General features: G+C 41.3%; 1 protein-coding gene across 1 annotated transcript in view; it reads right to left on the reverse strand.

Moving 5' to 3' along the window:
- Positions 1-14,537: 14,537 nt before the first annotated feature.
- LOC140188003 (paraneoplastic antigen Ma2-like) overlaps positions 14,538-16,461 on the reverse strand; it is a 63,148-nt gene continuing 61,224 nt past the window's right edge. Inside the window, exon 4 of the mRNA XM_072243871.1 lies at positions 14,538-14,677. Coding sequence (XP_072099972.1) covers positions 14,538-14,677 — 140 coding nt within the window. The remainder of the gene's footprint in view (positions 14,678-16,461) is intronic.

The following is a 16,461-nucleotide window of genomic DNA, read 5'->3' on the forward strand; positions in this document are numbered from 1 at the left end:
GCTAGTAAGAGATTTGAAAGTGATAGAAATAGGCAGTTTTAATGAGTGCAGTTTTATGTTAGTTAGATACAGTGGCATGCAAAAGCTTGGGCACCCCTGATCAAAAATTCTGTTACTGTGAATAGCTAAGCAAGTAAAAGATGACCTGATTTCCAAAAGGCATAAAGTTAAAGATGACACATTTGTTTAATATCTTAAGCAAGATTACTTCTTTATTTCCATCTTTTACAGTTCCAAAATAACAAAAGAGGAAAAGGGCCTGAAGCAAAAGTTTGGGCACCCTGCATGGTCAGTACTTAGTAATACCCCCTTTGGCAAGTATCACAGCTTATAAATGCTTTCTGTAGCCAGCTAAGAGTCTTTCAATTTTTGTTTGGGGTATTTTCGCCCATTCTTCCTTGCAAAAGGCTTCTAGTTCTGTGAGATTCTTGGGTCGTCTTGCATGCTCTTTTGAGGTCTATCCAGAGATTTTCGATGATGTCTAGATCAGGGGACTGCGAGGGCCATGGCAAAACCTTCAGCTTGCGCCTCTTGAGGTAGTCCATTGTGGATTTTGAGGTGTGTTTAGGATCATTATCCTGCTGTAGAAGCCATCCTTTTTTCATCTTCAGCTTTTATTTTTACAGACGGTGTGATGTTTGCTTCCAGAATTTGCTGGTATTTAATTGAATTCATTCTTCCCTCTACCAGTGAAATGTTCCCTGTGCCACTGGCTGCAACAGAAGCCCAAAGCATGATCGATCCACCCCTGTGCTTAACAGTTGGAGAGGTGTTCTTTTCATGAAGTTCTGCACCGTTTTTTTCTCCAAACATACCTTTGCTCATTGTGGCCAAAAAGTTCTAGTTTACCTTCATCAGTCTTGCTTCTAAAATGCATCAGGCTTGCTTCTAAAATGCATCAGGCTTGTTTAGATGTTCCTTTGGAGACTCCTGATGCGGAATTTTGTGAAGAGGACACAGGAAAGGTTATCTTCTGATGACTCTTCCATGAAGGTCATATTTGTGCAGGTGTCTCTGCACAGTAGAACAGCGCACCACCACTCCAGTCTGCTAAATCTTCCCGAAGGTCTTTTGCAGTCAAACAGGGGTTTTGATTTGCTTTTCTAGCAATCCTATGAGCAGTTCTCTTGGAAAGTTTTTTTGGTCTTCCAGACCTCAACTTGACCTCCACCGTTCCCGTTAACTGCCACTTCTTAATTACATTACAAACTGAGTAAACGGCTACTTGAAAACACTTTGCGATCTTATAGCCTTCTCCTGCTTTGTGGGCATCATTTATTTTAATTTTCAGAGTACTAGGCAGCTGCTTAGAGGAGCCCATGGCTGCTGATTGTTGGGACAAGGTTTGAGGAGTCAGGGTATTTATAAAGCTTTGAAATTTGCATCACTTGGCCTTTCCTAACGATGACTGTGAACAAGCCATAGCCCTAACAAGCTAATTAAGGTCTGAGACCTTGGTAAAAGTTATCTGCGTGCTCAAATCTCTTGGGGTGCCCAAACTTTTGCGTGGTGCCTTTTCTCACTCTAAAATTGTGTACAAAACAAAAATAATATACTAACCTTGTTTAAAATGTTGAAAAGAATGTTTCATCTTTAACTTTATGACTTTTGGAGATCAGTTCATCTTCTACTCACTGAACTATTCACAGTAACAGAAATTTTGACCAGGGTGCCCAAACTTTTGCATGCCACAGTATGTGGTCCAAGACCTACTTCATAGACAAACCTACCAATCAACTATTCAATAATAGTTCAGCTTTAGAGAGACACTCTGTAATTTTCAAGTTGGTGTTTACTGAACAGTTTGCTCTGGCCACCAGAGAAATGGAATTTATAAGCAAAGAGTCTTATGGTATGTTGGGAGCTGTGGAGCTGGAACTTTACAACAAACTCTCAGTTGGGGGCGCTGAAAGTACGGTGTTTCTTGCAGTTTAATGTCGGATGCAGGGATCTCACTGCTAACTGTGGCTTCTGGAATGCTACATGCCCAAAATTTATTGTCATCCTTTCCATTCAGACATCCCAGAGAGTTATGGGTGAGCTGAACTTTGTAATGGAGAATTAGGCAATATAGTTTTTGAGCAGTATGTACCGTGGATGATGAGCAGACAGTGGGGTCTTTTACAGAGGACAGAAATAATCAGGGTAGCTTCACTTATCGGTAAACATTCTGGGATTTTGTAGTGAAAAAGGTCAGCATAGACATGATGGGTGTGTTTCTGTGACTTAATGACCCTAAAACAGATTGTTGTAATCTCCCTGATAACAGATTGAGATTATTCACATGTAATTAAAGAAGGCAGCGGTGGATTCTTTTTCTTATCTGAAAATTTATAATCATCACTTAAATACAGCAAAGGGCTCTTTGTGACTGTAGCTGATTGCAAGTCACGAACCATAAGGCAACACCTCCAGTGAAGTAATATAATTATAGAGTTGTTACACTAGAGGAGGTGGAAATAATGATAACTATCTTAATATATGAATTCGTAATTTGAAGAAAGTTGCACTTCATTTCAATGGGCACCGATTTTCTTTATCATTTCCTTCAATAGCCTCATTAACAATCAGGATTGCTGTGACTGTTTGCACATTTCTTTTGTGCTTAGCAAAGGTCTTGATGAACAATCTGTACTGAAACAGTGATCAGAAAGCTGTAGAGTTGTCACTACAAGGAACAGTAAGGTAGAACTTATGGGTTCATGCTTTGTTCAAAAACCTGATAGAAGATGGGAAGAAGCTGTTCCTAAAATGTTGAGTGTGCATCTTTCAGACCCCTGAAAGTACCTCCTCCTTGATGAGAAGGCATATTTCAGATGTTGAAGGTCCTTAATGATGGATGCTACCTTCTTGAAGTGCTGTCTTTTGAAAAAGTCCTCAAAGGCGGTGAGACTTGTACCTAGCTCAATCTACAAACCTCTGCAGCCATCTTTGATCCTATAGATTGGTGCCTCTGTAGCAGGCGGTGATGCAACCAGTCAGAATGCTCTCCATGGTATGTCTATTGAAGTTTGCTGGAGTCTTTGGCGACATTCCAAATTTGAATGCTGGAAACACTCAGCAGGTCAGGCAGCATCTGTGGGGACAGAAAAACAGTTAATGTTTTAATTTGGTGACTTGTTATTATTCCCATATGGCTGAATCTTAACATCTTCTGGACTGGCCCAGCAGATTACTCCCTCATTTACAAAGGAGGCTTACCACCACCCTGTCATGGATGGCTGGTCTGGAAGTTAGTGCCAACACCAGCAACAACATTAGAAGATATTGATGTGAATAGACTCAATGGCTTGGATGCAATAGAGATTAGATGTAGACATCATCTCAAATTTATTAGATTAGGAACATCTCCCAGGAAAATTATTCCTCTTTCAAAATTCATCTGTTCACACTTATGAACGTTAGTGGCGTTCACGGATTGATTTTTTTTTAGTTAGAATTTTCCAGGAAAATCTTCAGCAATCTATGTTTATTACAACAATGAAGAGTGAGAATAATCCTGTTTGGTTGTTAAATGAACACTTGGACAGTTTACTCTTTGATGGATTACCCATTCAGGCAGAAGTCAGGGTTTATGGGTTGTCATATGCTGGCAATTGGAAACAATGTGGAGCTCTGATCCTATAACGACTTCTCATCAGAAACCTTTCTTTCAATTTTTCAGATAAGATTCAGTAATTCCACACATTCCTCAGAGTATAAACCATGCATGATTGTCCAAGGTGCATTATTGGTCTGATGTGTGAAATTCAATCCATTCTGATCTTGACACCACAACCTATTGGTTGCTTTCCTTAAATTACACAATTGCTTTATGACTGAGAAGCTTTATGGAACATAGAAATGAAATAGAATGGTGCTGGGACTCATTTTTTCCAATATATATTTGATAGGGTTGGAAATGGCTCCCAAAGTAACAAGCAAACAAAAGCAGCCAGTCTTCAGCAGGCATTATTATCAGTGAGTGAAATCATTTACATGTGAACTGATTGCAGTGAATACTTCCCGACAGCTAATTGTGTTCAGTTTAATCACAGCAACTAAGACTTAATCACCTGTGTAATATGATTGTGGATGTCAGAACCATCTGGTTATACTTCTGCTTTATCTGATAAACCCATTAAACCCTGGTTAATTTATAAAAGGAAGGTTTCTTTTACCTCTGCTAATAGTGCATCAGGACACTTAAGCTGACTGTGGGATAAACTACAAAAGGTGGGTTTATTCCATCCAAAACATCCTTCTGCCTTTCAACACTATATATCAAACTTGACTCATTTCCCAGTTTCCAGTTTATATCAATCTTACCCATAATTTCAAGATTTCACGAAATTCTGTTTCTTCCGTTTTCCCCTCCCACCTGCAATCTCATACTTTGAACTAAATTATGTAATAATCAGGTGATAGTGTGGAATTTCCAATTACAGTGCTGGAGGCATCGTGGATCAAAGCTTATTGTGTTAACTTTTCCACCTTTTGTATATTTCAAAGCAAACAAAGTATATTTCATATCCCAAAAACAGTTTATTACAATATTTTCAAAGCATTACAAACTGGAGCAAATAGAACTTCATGGATGGAGAGAATATTACTATCTTTATATAGTTTAAAATGACTTTGTTGGTGATTCTAACCCTGTTTAGGAAAGCGCATTAGATAAGAAGTTTTATTGTGAGATCACAGAATCATTCGGTTTCCCTGTGTGATATTGCATTGAAGATATTGTTTACATCACTATGATATTTGCTATTTAAGTGTTGCAAGTTGTTGTATATGTCATAACTTAGCCCAACTGGAGCAGACTTTACAGCTATCTTGTAAAGAGAGAAAGCAAATTACTAGAAACACTCTTCTAGGTACAGGGGAGTGTTGCTACTGAAATATTGGACGCTGCATTTTATTTTATTTTTTTTATTTAAAGACACAGTGCAGAACAGGCCCTGCCAGCCCTTTGAACTGCACTGCCAGCAACCCCTGATTTAATACTAGCCTAATGAAAGTTCAAACTTCAAATTCAATTTATTGTCAAAGTACATATTGGTCACCATATACATCTCTGAGAGCCGTTTTGTTGCAGGCATTCTCAATAAATCCAATAACTATAATAGAATCAATGAATGATCATTTAATTGAATCAACGACTTTACAATGATCAATTGACCTACTAACTGGTAAATCTTTGGAATGTGGGAGGAAACTGGAGCATCCAGAGGAAACCCACACATTCTATGGGGAGGATCTACAAACTCCTCACAGAGGATGCCATCCAAAACATCATAACATCTATAATATTAGCGAGAAGAAAGATGTCTTGACCAATGAGCTTGGAAAAAAAGGACATTCAGGGGAGCACTGAACAAGTGGAAATGAGAGAGACAAGCAAAGTTGCAATATGGACAGAAACAGAGATTGGAGTGGAATGTTGAGATAGGATAACATTGGAAAACATTTTTTACCAGAGAGGAGTTAGTTCACTAAAAGAATGTTGAGCAATATTGTGTATTTCTTGCACCCAATATGTTCCAAAACACTTCCACACTCAATAAATTATTGTTGAAATGGAACCACTGTTATTACGCAAGCAAATATTTCAATTAATTTTCATCTGTCATAGGTCCATTAACTGTATTGGGGTAATTGACAGGTTTAGTTGTCATGGTTAAGGATAAATTACAAAAAGGCTTGGCAGAAGATGTATCTGCAGATAAAACTCTATCTTCCACAGAATGTACTGATGTATTATAAAGGGAATTATAGAGGCATGAGAAAGGAGCTTGCCCCGGTGGATTGACAGCAGAGCAGAGATGGCTCAAGTTTCTGGGATCAGTTTTCAAGGCACAGGATAAATATATCCCATAGAGGAAGAATTTCTCAAATGGCAGGGATAGGCAGCCATGGCTACAAAGGAAGTTAAGGACTGCATAAAAGACAAGGGAAGGGCAAATAAGGTAGTAAAAGTGAGTTGGAAGTTGGATGATTGGGAAACTTTTAACATTCAACAAAAGGCAACTAAAAAAGCTATAAGAAGGGAAAAGGTGAAATATAGGGGCAAACTACCCAATATTATAAAGCAGGATACCAAAAGATTTTTTTCAGTTATACAAAGGGTGAAAGAGAGCTGAGAGTTGATATTCGACCACTGGAAAATGCTGCTGGTGAGGTAGTAATGGGGGACAAAGAAATGACATGAATTTAATGGGTACTTTACATCTGCCTTCACTGTGGAAGACACTAGCAATGTGCCAGAGGTCCGTGGGTGTTAGTGAGCAGGAATGAGTGCCATTGCTATTACAAAGGAAAAAAGTGCTAGGCAAACTCAAAGGTCTTAAGGTGGATAAGTCACCTGGACCAGGTAGAATATATCCCAGAGTCCTGAGAGAGGTTGCTGAAGAGATAATGGATTTTTTGGTCATGATTTTTGAAGAATCACTTGATTCTGGCATGGTCTCAGAGGACTGGAAGATTGCTCTTTAAGAAAAGAGAAAGGCAAAAGAAGGGAAATTGTAGGCCAGTTAGCCTAACCTCAGTGGTTAGGAAGGTGTTGGGGTCTATTATTAAGGATGAGGTTTCGAGTTACTTGGAGACTAATGATAAAATAAGTCAAAGTCAGCATGGTTTCTGTAAAGGGAAACCTAGCTTGACAAATCTGTTAGAGTTCTTCAAAGAAGTAACAAGCAGGTTGGACAAGGAGGAGGCAGAGGATGTCATTTACTTGGATTTTCAGAAGGCGTTTGATAAGGTGCCACATATGAGGTTGCTTAAAGGACAAGATAAGATCCTATGGCTCTAGGATGTTACATGCCCATGTAAGATGCCAGGAAAGATACTGTCATGGATAATGGAATGGCTGACAGACAGGACACAGCGAGTGGGAGTAAACGGGGCCTTTTCGGACTGGCTGCCGGTGAATAGTGGTATTCCTCAGGGGTCAGTATTGGGACTGCTGCTTTTCACATTGTTTGTCAATGATTTAGATAATGGAATTGATGGCTTTGTGGCGTTTGCGGATGGTATGAAGATAGGTGAAGGGGTAGGTAGTGCTGAGGAAGAATGTGATTGCAGCAGGACTTGGACAAATTGGAAGAATGGTCAAAAAAGTGGCAGTTGGAACACAGTGTTGGGAAATGTATTATAATGCATTTTGGTACAAGGAACAATAGTCAGGACTATTAACTAAATGGGGAGAAGGTTCAAACATCATAGGTACATAGGGGGACTTAGAAGTCCTCGTGTAGTCCTGACGAAGGGTCTCGGCCTGAAACGTCGACTGCACCTCTTCCTAGAGATGCTGCCTGGCTTGCTGCATTCACCAGCAACTTTTATGTGTGTTGCTTGAATTTCCGGCATCTGCAGAATTCCTGTTGTTTGAGAAGGTTAATTTACAAGTTACGTCAGTGGTAAAGAAGGCAAATGCAATATTGGCATTTATTTCAAGGGGAATAGAATATAAAAGCAAGGAGATAATGCTGTGGCTTTATACGACACTAGCTAGGCTGCACTTGGAGTATTGTAACAGTATTGTCAACAGAAAGGATGTATTGTCATAGGAGCATGTCCAGAGGAATTTCACAAGGATGATTCTGGGAATGAAGGGATTAACATATGAGGAGCCTTTGGCAGCTTTGTGCCTGTACTCACTGGAATTTAGAAGAATGCAGTGGATCTCATTGAAACATACCGAATTTTGAAAGGACTAGATAGAGTGAATGTGAAGAGGTGGTTTCCTATGGTGGGCTGTATCCAGAACTAGAAGGTAAAGCCTCAAGATTGAGGGGCAACCCTTTAGAAAAGAGGTAAGGAGGATTTTTTTAAGCCAGAGAGTAGTAAATCTGTGGAATGCTCTGCCACAGCCTGTAGTGCAGACCAAATCCATGTATATATTAAGGCGGAAGTTGATAGTTTCCTGATTGGTCAGGGCATCAAAGGATTTGGCAAGAAGGCAGATGTATGGAGCTGAGCAGGATCTGGGATTAGCCATGATTGAATGGCGGAGCAGACTCGATGGGCTGAATGGCCTAATTCTGCTCCTATGTCTTTTGGTCTTATAGTGTTACTCTGCACTGCCATCATAGAGAGCATCCTCTACCATCACTGCAGGACTCTCTACATGCCCAGGATAAAGAAGCAGGCAGGAAAAATTATTGTGGACACTACCCACCCTGCAAGCTGCCTTTTCCGAAAACCCCTTTCTGGAAAAGTGCTATAGGGTTATTAAAACAAAAAATTTACACTATCTTGAAATTTTCTTCCCTCAGGCAGTTAATATGATCAACTATTCTAGGTGTCCCTCACCTACCTATTACCCCCTCATTGCATTGTAGTCATTTTAAACCACTTTTTGTAATGCTGTTTATATTGTAATTACCTGCTGGCATTTATGTGTTTGTCTACATTTTATTCCATATCCATCCATTAGCCACTAACTTTAGTTTCTATATATTTATTTATTCTTTATATTTGTTGAATGTTGTTGTATTCTGTTGCATGTTGTACCCTATCGCAGCAAGTTCCTAATACAAGTAACTGTATATGGTGAATAAAGTTGATCTTTGAAACATTGAGCAGAACCATGGGAAGAATAAGCAAACATAAAACAGAGATAACATGTCACCTGTTAACACCTGAATAGAATCTTTATTGTCTTTTAGAACTAGCCAAAGGACTTTGTTTAAAGACACACATAGATTTTTTTAATTCAGTGGTAGTCTTTCAAAAGAATATATTTATTCAACCTACGCATAAGATCAGAACACCATACAACATAGGGGCAGAATTAGGCCATTCAGCCCATCAAGTCCACTCCGCCGTCCTATCTTGGCTGATTTATGTTTGTCCTCAATTCAATGCCATTCACCTGCTTTCTCCCTGTAACCTTTGACACCCTTACTAACAAAGAATTTATCAAACTCAGCTTGAAAGATACCCAACGACTTAACCTCCACAGCAATCTGTGGCTATAAATTCTAAAGATTCTAAATTCATCACTGGCTAAATAAATTCCTCCTAATCTCCGTCCTAGCAATCAATAAACTGGGTACAGGATAGGATTTTCACTTGAGACTGGCAAAAATTTTAACAATACTAACTTACCTAGAAAATGGAGTCTATCTGAAGAAGAATGAAACATGAACTTTGGAAAGAAACTGTGGCAACTTCTCTCAATTCAAGCAGAATATTTCTAGCAAAAAATACAAAAAAGTTTGTTATGCATGATTTTTTGCCTCAATTTAGCCTTATCATTGCAATGCAAATCATCAGCTTCAATGACAAAGGAGTTGTGCAAATTCTTACATCTCTTTGTTTCCCTTTTTAAGTATTTCAAGGTAAGTAATGCACAACTAGTTGCCTATATCCTCCTTTGCACATCATCATCAGTATTGAACTTCTCTCCCAATAATTATGGAATGTAAATAAATTAAGAATTTATTTAAAAAATTAATTATAGCAATGTTATAAGGTATGTGTAAGGAATAAAAGAAAGTTTTGAGCAGTCCTAAACTACTTGGGTAGAATAGTCTATCATTCATGATGAGGAACAGAAAAGTACCAGGATGATTTGACCCCACAATTACCTGATTCAGGAGGGAAAATGCAACCATTTAACCAAGCTGTGCATGTAAGAACTAGGAGCCCTGAGGAAGTGGAGTCAACAAAGTGTTAAATATGACTGCTGTCTAATATAGCCACAGTGAAGGCATATATGCATTAAAGAGTAAATTGGCGTTTGCTTTATTCAGTTGTGCATGGGGAATTTAATTCTCTTCATCTTTCAAATTACATGGAATGTCAGGATAACACTGTGCAAATATATTAAAATGATCTTTGATTGCATGCACTTTTTATCTTCCATTTGCCAGCGAAATTTCATTTAAAATGTATCAAAATTAATGAAAGTAATTGAAATATGAATATTGGATTGAACTGTAGCATTTCTTCTAAAGATTAAAGATTAATTTGTTTCCCATTAGTGGGCCATGCTGTAAACTAGACTATTTTTCAGGATGAGGCAGGCTAATCATTTTTTCCTCCTTTCTCTTGCCATTCCTTTTAAATCTTGCTGAATATTTTGAGGCATGGTTCCAGGAATGCTGCTGACTTTCAAGGACTTACTACAAGGTTGCAATTCATTGTACAGAGATAGTCTGATTAGAGGAGGGATAGACTGGACTTAATTTAAGCAAATGTAGCTGGGCAAGTGGTTGGAGTGTCAGAAGGAAAAAGTGACCATAACTTTCTATGACTTAAGATAGCTATGTATGGTAAAGGATAAGAATGGTTCAGAGCTGGGGGAAGGCTGATTTTAATATCAAAAAATAACATCTAGCAAAAGAGGATTAGAAGCACTTCTTGCTGGTAAACATGAATCTGACAAGTGAGAGTCATTCAAAAGTGAAATAGCAAGGTTTCAGTGCCAATATATTTCTTTAGCATGAAAGGTGAGGACAACAAGTCCGAGGAACAGTGGACTGGGTAAAGAAGAGAAAGAAGCATATGACAGGTATAAAGAATTGAAGGCGGGAAAGAAAGAAATGAGGTGTGGGAGGGAGGGGACTTTAAAATTACTAGGACAGAGTAGAAGCATCAACTATCACTGTTAGATACTATTGAGGAAAACCCTGAAGAATTTTACAAGTATACTGAGGGCAAGAGAGAAACCAGAGAAAGATTAGAATTTAATAGGGACTTGAATCCAGAGGATACAGGAGAGGTCTTAAATTAATATTTTCCAACAGCATTCACTAAGGAGATGGGAACTTTAGTTGGAGAATTAAAGGGGATGATGAAATACTAGAACAAGTTATCATTAAAAAGGAGTAGTGATTAGATTTCTTAGCAGGCTTAACAGTAGATAAATCAGCAGGACCACATGAGATGGATCTTAAACTGACAAGGGAGGTAAGAGAGGAATTCTTGACAAAATATTTTATAGTTTCACAGGCTATAGGTAAAATGTCCCTATGATTGGATGTCTGGAGGACAGCAAATGTGTTATCTTTGTTCATGAAGAGTAGTAGGAATTAACCAGGTAATTTCAGGATTGTCAGTGGGAAGTTCATAGAAAAGAAAACAAAAGGTCAGGGTCTCGGCCTGAAACGTCGACTGCACCTCTTCCTACAGATGCTGCCTGGCCTGCTGCGTTCACCAGCAACTTTGAGGTCAGGATTAATCTGCACTTGGAAAGGTAGAGATTAATCAAAGATGGATATCATTGTTTTATTAGAAGTCTGAGGATGCTAAAAGTGGGAACACAGGTAAATGAGGTGGTCAAGGAGGTGTTATGTTTTGTAACTTCAAAATTAATCTAAAGAAAAACACAGGGAGACCAGGTATAAATGTGTGTTTACTTCGTTTTTACTTTCGTGAAGCGCGGATTTATGATGTGGCGGCATTAAGTATTCCGTTCATGTTCTTCATACATATAACTTGTAAAAGATTATGTAAACAAGAAAGTAGCTTAATCAAATGATATATTTACAATATTACTCAAATTTTACTGAAATATTAAATATACAACACTCCTCCTTGTTTAGCTATAAACTTCAACTCAATATGGAATGCATCTCAACATGTATCTGAATTTGAATTTATTTGAACTTATTTAAATCTGTCCCACAATGTGAGAGAATAAAAATTGTTGTGTTATGAGTCCATCGCAATGTAGAGACATGTGAATTTATAAGTTTAATGGTTGGTGCGGTTCCCATAGCCAGTCAGGATGCTCTCAATGGTGGCCCTGTGGAAGGTTTTGAGGATTTGGGGGCTCATACCAAACTCCTCAGTCGCCTGAGGTGGAAGAGATGCTGTTGTGCTTTTTTTTGCCACACAGCCAGTGTGAGACCTTCAGTGATGTGTATGCTGAGGAACTTATACACACAAATACACACACAAATACACACACACACACACACACACACACACACACACACACACACACACACACATATATATATGTTACCCACATTTCATCACCTCTGTAGTCTCTCACCAGTACTAATGCTTCAGGAATAGAACCTCCTTGTTTAAGGAGCCCTCAGTTTGTCTCAACTGTTTGTCCTGCATACTCCTTCTGAGATTGGGTTTGAGGAAATCCAAGTGCGATTGCAAGTTACCACCCAGGAAAAGCATTGCTGGTGAGTTGTTGGTTGTGGAGTGTGCTGCATTGCAATATGCCAGGAGGAAATTAGTGAGCTCAGCGTTTGTGAAATGTGTTTTGCTGACATTACTTGTGGTGTGTTTTTTATACACTGGGCAAACCTTTCTACCACCCTATTTTTAGTTGGGTGGTACTGTGCAGACGTAATCTGTTTTATTCCATTCATTTTCAGCAATGGCTGAAACTGTTCTGCGACAAACTGGTCCATTGTCACTGACTTAACGTTCTCGATCACCAGTCCTTGAGAAGAAGCTTCTCAACACATCAACTGTGTACGAAACTGCAGTGGAGGTCAATTGGGAACACGCCTGGCCCCTTTGTTGCTGCATTCACTACTACCAAGAAATTTGTGCCTATGAATGATCTGTGAAAATCCATATGAATCTTCTGCAAGGGCAATACACACCATTGCCAGGGATGGAGAGGCACTGACCTTGGCATCTTCTGGGCTTGTTTGCATCCTGAACAGTGCATGGAAAGTTGCTCGATCTGCTGATCTATCCCAGGCCATTAGACAAAGCTTCAAGCTAACACTTTCATTTTAACCATGCCTAGATGACTGGCATGTAGCTGCTCCTACAGTTTAGCTCTCAGCTTGGATGGATCAACAACCCTCAATCCCCAAATAAAGCAACCTCCGTCAAGGACAAGTTCATCCTGGCAGAGGTAAGAATGAGAGAACTAGAGTTTCCGCTACACATTCCAGCCATTTGTGGTTAACATTTAACCATGGGACTGGGGTCTCATGTGGGGTCTTGTTTCCCTTTGAATCATCTCTGCTGTAAAAGGGAGACTTCCATTTGCATTAGGAAGAATACGTCAAGTGGAGTGTTCTGTTTTGTAAATTCTTTTGGTATCCATCAGCATATCCATGATTAGTTATCCTCTTGAATTCGATCTTGTAATTGTGTCCTCTAAGAAACAGAGCCCATCACTGCATTTATGCTGCTGCTGTTAGTGGAACACCCTTCTGTGGATTGAAAATGGAACTAATGGTTGATGATCAGGAATGAGTACTTGTTGAAACATTTTACACCCCAAACCCGACTCAAGACCTCTCTGTCAATCTGTGTGTAATTTTTCCCTGCAGTGGTAAGGGAACATGATGCAAAGACTATGAAGCATTCACTTCCATCACTCATAACATATGTCATGACTACACCTGTACCATAAGACAAGGCATCGCAGGTAAGCTTCACTGGACAATGTGGATCATAACGTGTGAGGGCAGTGAAAGGTGCGACCATCTCCTTTGCCTTTTGGAAAGCCACCTCACACTGCTTTGTCCATTGCCATTTCTTCCTGATCTTCAGTAACGAGTTCAAGGGGTAGGGCACAGTAGCCAGGTTTGGCAGGGTACCTGTTATAGTAATTGACAAATCCTAAAAAGGACTGCAACTGTGACACGTCCTTTAGCCTTGGGGTATCCACCACTGCTTGAACTTTCTCAGCACACTTGTGTAATCATCGTGCATCAGTAAGTAATGTTGGTTTGAAGAATTTACACTTGTTGCGTTATGCTCTGAGCCCAGAGTTTTCTAACTTCTTTAGCACAGTCTTGAAATCGGAGATGTTCCTCGTCATCCTCACCAGTTACAATGACTTCATTGAGATAACACTACATGCCTGGTCTGCTTTACAGCACCTGCTCCATAGATTACTGCCAGAGTGCTGTCACAAGGGGGTGTTGGGAGCGGACCCAAATGCAATACAGAGACACTGAAGTACTAGGAACAGGACTAGGGTTATCGAGATAGGAAGGTGAGTAAGGAAGAAACAGTGCTGGACATTGACACAGGCCCTAGACGAGACTAGGATTCAAGGCCTGGGCTAGGACTGGGACTAGAAACACGAGACCCAGATGGGGAATTAGGAATGAGGAGCCTGGACTAGGAACACAGAACTCTGGAACCAGATCCTGGACAAGGACCCAGAACCTGGGTCTTGGTTGGGACTTGGAACCTGGGTCTTGCCTCGAAACCAGAACCTGGGTCTAGGCTAGGACTTGGGACTAGGATCTTAGCAAGGACAGGACATGGCTACAGGACAGGACTAGGTACTCCAGCACAGGATGAGGTACCCCAGCACAGGACGAGGAATCTCCAGCATTGGGCTGGGTGAGGTGTCAGAACTAGATAAGGACACGAAGCTCAGATTTGGACAAGGCTGAAACACGACACTTGGTTTTGGTCTTGGAACACAGGAACACGGAGCCTTAGACATGGACTGGACACTCAGAGCCTTGGACGTGGACTGGACGCTAAGAGCCTTGGATGTGGACTGGACGAGGTACTCCAGGGCAGGACATGGCTTTTGGACTAGGTTTGGCTCAGCTCTAGTACTCGGCTTGGTTAGGCTCTTGGGTGCAGAGCTGGGACTCCTTCTAGGAGTGCAGGGCCGGGACCCTTTCTAGGACGCAAGGCTGGGATGACTGCCAAGGACACTTGCCGAGGGAACTGCCGAGGTAAACTGCCGAGGTGTTCCTGGACTGGACGAGAAGATGAAGCCTTGACTTGGACAGGACTGGAACACAGCACCAGGAACTTGGAACACAGGAACACAGAATACAGAGCCGGGACCGCTCCTCGGAAACAGGACTTAGGGCCGAGGCTTTATACAGAGTCAGGACCCCTCCTTAGGAACAGGACCTAGGGCCGGAATTCTCCTTTGACATGGATACTAAACATGGGGACACAAAGAGATAGTTCCAAATTCAACGATAGATAGTCCCTTAACTTGGCGTGGCAAGGCTCCGGTCTCACTCCAGCGGTTGAACTTGACAGGGATGCAGGTGAGGCTTCAGAAGGAAGGGGAAGGGAACAGTCCAGCCCAAAACAAGAATCAGGTGGCTCAATTAAGGCACCCAATGGAACAAGGGAAAACAGGAAAACCCAGAATAAGGGGTAGACGGATTGGACCGTGAACCGGAATGCGGACTTCATGGACTGGACCATAACAGTATCCCCCAACTCTATGGGAGAATCATGGCGACCTAACAGGATTTCCTAGACTATAGACAACCTGGGTGGTTGGGGGGGTATTCAACAGGAGGGAACCCAGGATAGCGAAAGTTAAACAACAGTGTCTGTGTCGCTGGGTCCATGTATGGCTGGACCCTTCCCCTCCCTTCCTCGCCTGCTACCTCACCAGAATCCTTGTCAAGTATCCTCGGCAGTGACCTCATCAAGTATTCTCGGCAGTTACCTGGGCAGTTACCTCGGCAAATATCTTCAGCAGTCATCCCGGCCCTGCGTCCTAAAAAGGGTCCCGGCCCTGCATCCCAGAAAGGTCCCAGTGTCTCCGAGCCCAAGTAGGTGTCCCGGCTCCGTACCCTAGAGCCTAACCCAGCCAAGTCCAAGAGCCGAGCCAAATCTAGTTCAAGAGCCATGTCATGTGCTGGAGATTCCTCGTCTTGTGCTGGAGATTCCTCACTAAGCCCAGGAGTACCTCACCCAGCCCGGTGCTGGAGTTCCCTCATCCTGTGCTGGAGTTCCCTCATCCTGTCCAGGAGTCTTTTGTCCAGTCCAGGAGCCCTCGTCTAGTCCAAGCCACGTCCAAAAACCTTGTCCTGTCCAAGCCACGTCCAAAAACCTTGTCCTGTCCAAGCCATGTCCAAGCACCTCATCCTGTCCAAACCACATCCTAGAACCTCGTTCTGTCCACGTGCCTCATCCTGTGCAGGAGTTCCATGTCCAGTCCTGTAGCCTAGCCACGTCCAGTCCTGTAGCTACGTCTTGTCCTCACCTAGATCCGGGGACCGAGCCTGAGTCAAGACCCAGGTTCCAGGTCCCTGTCCATTCTCTGGCTTGGAGTCCTAGTCAAGGCCTCATCAAAATCCACTTTGATGAAGTGTTTCACTCTAAAAAGGTTGGCAAAGATGTCCTCTATCATTTTCCAATGTTCTATAGATTCAGGATCAGTTCCTGTGGATTGGAGGGTGGCTAATGTTGTCCCACTTTTCAAGAAAGGAGGAAGAGGGAAAACAGGGAATTATAGACCGGTTAGCCTGACGTCAGTGATGCTGGAGTCAGTTATAAAAGATGAAATTACGACACATTTGGATGGCAGTAACAGGATAGGTCTGAGTCAGCATAGAGTTACGAAGGGGAAATCGTGCTTGACTAAACTTCTGGAATTTTTTGAGGATGTAACTATGAAAATGGACAAGGGAGAGCCAGTGGATGTAGTGTACCTGGACTTTCAGAAAGGCTTTGATAAAGTCCCACATAGGAGATTAGTGGGCAAAGTTAGGGCACATGGTATTGGGGTCAGAATACTGACATGGATTGAAAATTGGCTGGCTGACA

The sequence above is a fragment of the Mobula birostris genome, chromosome 26 (genome assembly GCF_030028105.1).
Source record: "Mobula birostris isolate sMobBir1 chromosome 26, sMobBir1.hap1, whole genome shotgun sequence".
Taxonomy (NCBI): domain Eukaryota; kingdom Metazoa; phylum Chordata; class Chondrichthyes; order Myliobatiformes; family Myliobatidae; genus Mobula; species Mobula birostris.